This window comes from Austrofundulus limnaeus, unplaced genomic scaffold, assembly GCF_001266775.1.
Source record: "Austrofundulus limnaeus strain Quisiro unplaced genomic scaffold, Austrofundulus_limnaeus-1.0 Scaffold69, whole genome shotgun sequence".
Lineage (NCBI taxonomy): Eukaryota > Metazoa > Chordata > Actinopteri > Cyprinodontiformes > Rivulidae > Austrofundulus > Austrofundulus limnaeus.
In genome coordinates this window covers 2,147,289-2,153,801 of record NW_013952471.1, presented here as the reverse complement: position 1 = coordinate 2,153,801, position 6,513 = coordinate 2,147,289, and the positions used below count along the sequence as shown (strand labels likewise).

At 39.6% G+C, this 6,513-nt stretch overlaps 1 protein-coding gene across 1 annotated transcript in view; it reads left to right on the top strand.

Moving 5' to 3' along the window:
* LOC106519017 (glutamate receptor ionotropic, NMDA 2C-like) overlaps positions 1-6,513 on the top strand; it is an 81,664-nt gene that overhangs the window by 60,149 nt on the left and 15,002 nt on the right. Inside the window, 1 exon segment of the mRNA XM_014010487.1 lies at positions 4,479-4,647. Within this exon segment, the coding sequence (XP_013865941.1) occupies positions 4,479-4,647 (169 nt within the window).

Here is a 6,513-nt window from a genome sequence, read left to right as displayed (position 1 = left end):
CAACCAACCAACCAACCAACCAACCAACCAACCAACCAACCAACCAACCAACCAATCAATCAATCAATCAACATGAGTAGAGTTAATTTCCACATTATTTTTGATCTAAAGGTACAAAAAGCCTCTTCACACCCACTAAAGAGCCGCATATGGCACGAGAGCCACAGGTTGAAGACCCCTGGTTTATGTGGATGTGGTCATAAAATCAATACTTGTGAAAGGAAGGAAGAATAATAGCCTGGCCCTTGCTTTCCTACACAGTTCAGCTTAATTCTAATTTCAATTCACTGCTCTGTCTGGGATTTCTCCCATAAACAAGGATTATTTCGGTAGAATTTTACCTTGTGCCAATCAGCAAACAGAAGGAGGAGTTTTGAACAACGTTGATTTTCTGCGCAATGTCTGCTTGTAGTTTAGCAATGGCAGTGGAGGAAGTAAATGAAGCCAGTCTGTGTTGATAAGGTTTCCAAATTAAATTAAAAAGCCTGCAGCACTCTTACAGCCGTCTTGGTACTTCTCCCCTCTCAGTAGGGTTGTTTACAGCGCACACAGTTTCCGGTTAGCTTCTTAGCTTAGCCTCCTTCACAGTGGAGTTGGCACACGCATACGTCGCGGCCAACCGATCCAATCATTTTAAACTTCAGCAGAGGCCACGCCTCCAGCAAAAATCGCTGCTCCATAGCCGAGAGTCCAGACCCTCTGAAGCAAAGTGAAGGACAAGGGGCTGGTTTTACCAGGCTAGATGAACAATAACCGTTTGTCAAATCTATTTTGGCCGTTTTATAAAGAACCATTATTTTATACTTGTGATCAATGAATAAAAGTAATTTGTGATGGATATTCAGGATTTATGAAGCACAGAGGCTGGAAGGCATTAACTCTGCTGTGCTTTTTGCTGTTGTTCCTGCAGGATCACAGAGTAATTTTCGATTTTTACCTCCTTCTCCAGTGTCTCTGCTTGCCCTCCATTCCATTTGCCCTCCTTTTCCCGCCAAACTGAGCCGTTACCCTGTCAGAACTTGTCTGGTGGTTTGTCGTGCGTGTGTGTGTGTGTGTGTGTGTGTGTGTGTGTGTGTGTTTTTCCTTTTAACTCTCCCTCTCTCTTTCCGGTCAAGCGGCCTCATCCTCCTCTCCTCCACACTGTACCAGTTTCTGGGCATTTTAGCATAAAGGAGACCACACACATGGCAACAAGAATCCCCAGACGACCAGCAGCTGCGTGTGAGCACGTGTTCGTGCGTTAGACTGGAGAGAAACGGCCCAGTTTGAGCGCGCCCGTGGTGCATTTTCAGGTGGAGAGTGTTTGATGATGACGGCAGGTGGTCAGCTCCTCCAGCAATTAATTAACACCGAGTTTATCAGAGTTAGACTCCCACGGAAGAAGCAAAACATCCAAATGCAATTTTATTATAATGAACAATTTTGAAAACAATCAACGGTACTGTTAATTACTCGCTTGACTTTTATCTTTCGCTCGTTTATTCTTTGACGTGAACTTTTATCGCGCCTTGGCACATTTGCTGAATCACTGACATGTTGAAGTTATCAGTGTCACACAAAGGGACTCGTTCTTCATAAAGTTTAGGTTGACAATAATAGTTTTGCTCATGTTTGCTTGTGTGTGTACATGTGTCTGATAAAATATCTCATGAACCACGGGACAAATTTTAATAAAACTTGCCAAAAGTAATTACTGGATTAACATCTACAACCGATGAGCTTTTGGAGTCAGCCAGTTGTGAGATAGCTGCCACAGCCAGCTGACCTTAAAAACATTTAAATGGCAACAAGTGTGTCAGATTTACAGATATTACACTTTAAGTTGGTTGTGGAAGTAGCTGACTGATTCCAACATTTATTCTGGGAGCTAAATGATTGTGTAAGATCTTAAAAATTGTTAAAATGTTAAAAAATGAAAAACTAGATGTCCTCCCTCAAACTTGAAAATCACACAGAAACTAAACCRGCTGCAWATGTGCCTGCACTCCTGGCCCAGCGACCTCAGTCATCCCTTACAGTTCTAACCTTTGACAGTGACTTGGCTTTAAATTTTCTATGTACTATTTTGACCTGTGCATGTATACCCATACAGCGGGTAAAATAAGTATTGAACACGTCAACATTTTTCTCAGTAAATATATTACTAGAGGTGCTAATGACATGAAATTTTCACCAGATGTTGGTAACAACCCAAGTGATCCATACATACAAAGAAATCAAACCATAAATGTCCAGAAATGAAGTTATTTACTTTCTGAAGCTCTCCACAAGTGGTCCTTGGCTCTTGGACAACTCTTCTGATAATTCTTTTCACTCCTCTGTCAGAAATCTTGTGAGGAGCACCTGGTCGTGGTCGGTTTATGGTGAAATAATGTTCTTTCCACTTCTGAATTATGGCCCCAACAGTGCTCACTGGAACCTTCAGAAGTTTAGACATTCTTCTGTAACCGATGCCATCATTATGCTTTGCAACAATAAGGTTGTGAAGGTCTTGAGAGAGCTCTTTACTTTTACCCATCATCAGATGGTTCTTGTGTGATACCTGGCCATCATTTGGGACTGAACCAGCTGATATTAACTTGCACTGACAAGGGGCAGGCTTGTTTTCTAATTACTGAGAGAGTTCAGCTGGTGTCTTGGCTTTCCATGCCTTTTTACACCTCCCTTTCTTCATGTGTTCAATACTTTTTCCCTGTGCCATTCCACATTATTACAAATAACTTCATTTCTGAACATTTATGGTTTGATTTCTTTGTATGTATGGATCACTTGGGCTGTTACCAACATCTGGTGAAAATTTCATGTCATTAGCACCTCTAGTAATATATTTACTGAGAAAAATGGTGACGTGTTCAATACTTATTTTACCCGCTGCTTGAGTGTAGGTTACCCACATATTTACTCTATACAGTCTTGGTCTTGTGAATCAATTTTTGTTTATTTTTATTTTATTATTTTATCAGCACAATTGTTGTTTGAGTATAATTGTTAATTTATTATTATATCTTATTTATTTTTATTTCATTTTATTTTTATTGCAGCAAGGTGGGGATGGATGAGGGCGGGGAGGAGGGATAAAAAAACAAAAAATACACATCTGTTATTCCTGTAGGTTGGATGAATAAAGAAATTTTAAAAAACGATCGTAATTTACTCTAAAGGTGTCACCGTTTTAAATGTTTGATTATTTTAAAATCGTCATTGTGAAACTTTTTGTCAGTAGTTCTGCAGATTAAAAGGACAAATATTATTCAAGTTTAAGAAAAATGTTAAAAAATGTCACCGACACGTTTTCATTATTTAGCTCGCTTTATGTCTGTAAAACCCTAGTTAAAAAACAATTCTACTAATGTTTTATTTTTATTTAGCTCACTGTTCTTACATTTAGCTAATTATTACTAAATGTTCAATTTAAATGTTAAATATTCTCTGTAAATATTAAACCCTAAATCTAATTGGGTAAATCTAAATGTAAACATTAAATCTTAAATGTTGCAGCTAAAAGATAAGTCCTATATTTAAAAATTTGAATTGGCAGTGTTTGCTGGTGGTGCACAGCTTTACTGTGATGTCATTATCCTAAGACCAAAGCAAATGCTAATGCTGCTAATGATGGTGAATTTGATATTTCAAATTTAAATTCAAAACGTGTTAATTGAAAACATGCGTTGGTACCTGTGGTCCGGCAGCGTGAAACGCAGCAAGGACACCAATCAGAATTGCAAGTTTGATGTCTTGTAGGGCAGCGTTAACATCTAGTTACATTTATTTTATTTTCACAATTAGATTTATATATAATATTGTATTTAACATTTAAATTTAACATTTTGAAAAAATTAGCAAAACGTAAGAACAGTTAGTTAAATCATAAAATGTCTGCAGATTTTTTTACTAGGATTTTGTATTTAAAGTAAGTTAAATAATGAAAATGTGAGTGACATGTTTTAACATTTTATTTTACACTCGGCTCCCCGTATCCTCATCACAAAATAATCTTAGTTCAATACTTGGCACATGCAGTGGGTGATATACAATCATATAAGGATTGCTAGGGTTTTAATTTTCACTGTACTCATTTTTCTTATGTGTTTTATTCCTTTTTTTGTGACGTCTTGTTCTGCTGATACATTCTTCTACACTTCATTAAGTAGCAAGGCCAAAGAGTCAGGAAGTGTGTCTCTCAAATGTTACCGACCTTAATGGAAGCCATCAGGGTCACTCAGCCGTCTGCCCTGGCCTCTGTCACATTGCGCGAAAGTTTGTGTGTCTTTGGTCACCCTCTCCATCTTCCTAAAACTCACCTTGTTAACCGTTATTGATTTTAGCTAATGAACCAGCGAGTGCCTGCCCTTCACTTTGCTGCTCGCACAAGTATTTACCACCTGCTCCGTGACAACAACAGCCTGGAGTTAAAGATAGTAACAGAGAAAGCTCTTTATCAATTAATGATTGTTTTTTRCCCCTCTCTCTTTTTACAGTCCCTTTGGTCTCTCTGAGTCCTTCACCAAATTATGCTGCAAAGGTTTCTGCATAGATATCCTCAAAAAACTGTCCAAAACCATCAAGTTCTCCTTCGACCTTTACCTGGTTACCAACGGGAAACARGGCAAACTGGTGCATGGGATTTGGAACGGGATGATTGGGGAGGTAAGAAGGCTTTGAATGCAGCAGCTGATGCCATGCTGTTGCATTTGCCACAGCTGTTGTACTAAGAACTGTGAAGAAAGAAACTAGCTTTTAAATTGACCCAGTGACATTACAGGCAAATGATGATCTGAATGTTGGTCTGTCGTAAGTGTCCCCAAATGGTGGACCACAGACCAGATCTAAATGAAATCTCCAGTCAAGATCAGTTGTTGTATTTCCTATATTAGATTGTATTACTTTACCGGATCACTTGTTTTTGCGTTTACAGTCATTTGTTTTGCATTTGCACCTGCCTAATGTTTGTCTTTTTTCTCTTTTAAATGAACATTTTAAGTTATTTATTGCAAACCATGAAGTCAAACATAAAAAAATTGTTCTTCTGAACTACATCAGTGCAGTTTGAAAAAGTTTGCTCCAGAAGTGTTCCAGTTGAACCCATTCGAGAAGTTTGACCAAATAAAAGTATTAGAATTTGACTTTGATCAAGAGCGTCCATGTGGAAAYGTTTTTCTGAGGTRGTATTCAGACCTGATAATTTGCTCCGCTTTAAACGAACCAGAGTTCGTTTCCAGCGTTGGTCCGGACCTTTTGTGCAGGTGTGAATACACTCATGCGAACTCTGGTGCGGATTAAACAACCGGACCGAGACCTGCTTTTTGAGGTGGTCTCGGTCCGCTTCCAAACAAACTCTGGTGCGGTTCACTTCAATTTGCTTCTGGTGTGGATACAGACCGGACTCTAACCGAACAAACTGCATTAAACATGCACATTTTTGGACTTCACAGGCCACRGTTGCTGAGCTAAATAAACTGAAATCATACCTGTTTCGTCGTCTCCTGTTAGCAGCTCTGCTGCCAGCATGTTGTGGGTCAGAACACTCAGAGCACCTCGTCTCCTTTGGGTTGCGGGACACATTTACTGACGCCGCTCCAAAATTAGAAWYTCATCACGGAACCARCATTAAATTAGCTGCTTCTGACATTTTAAATGCTGTTGCAGTTTTACTATCAGCAAAAATGTGCGCATCAGAACCGCAGCATGCAGGACTTCCTTGTTTTCTTCTGGGTCTGTGGCTCAGTCCCGCCCCCGTCCTTTTTTTGTCCAATGGGATCAATGATCATCAGCCTCGTGGCTTTGTTTACAAGTTATAGTTCGTTTACAAAAAAGCACAATGTGACTGCAAACTGCACCAAACGAAGAAAAAAAAGTCCATTTTTGGTCCGGACCAAACAATTGGACCAAAGGACTTTCCTGGTCTGAATACACCCTGAGACACGGGAAGTCCAGTTTAACACGGCCTGACTGGAGGTGTTTGTGAGCCACGGGGACTTTCAGACAGGCTCCTAGTTGTGACATGACAGTAATGTGACYTGACTCGCTGACACACAACAAATGTGTCATAAGTTGGGAGGATGTGTACCTGCCAAACAGACACAGCTGCACACAAAAGTGAAACATCCTGAACAGATGTTKTGCAGAAGAGTCTCCATGCTCGTGTTTCTGTGCCTCAGGGCCCTCTGCTACTGTTGCAGTATCAGTTTGTTTGTGTACAWCATTTATGAAGCTACCTCGGATATAAACAATCCCAAAATGCAYTGGTGAAATGCACATATTTTCCCTGTAGACAGCTATTTTTTTCAGTCATAGTATGTAATGCACTGTTTGTGCCTTCTTCCCCATCTTTAAGTTTCTATACCTACTTAGTTTTAGCCATCATTGGACAGATTAACAGTCCATCATATTACTAACATTGGGCCTCACACAAGAACCGTTCGAGTGATTTAGGAGAATTTGTGGCATTCACCAATGTTTTCGTATTCTAAGATTTTTTTCAGATACGAACAAAATTCACGAGTGGTCCAGACC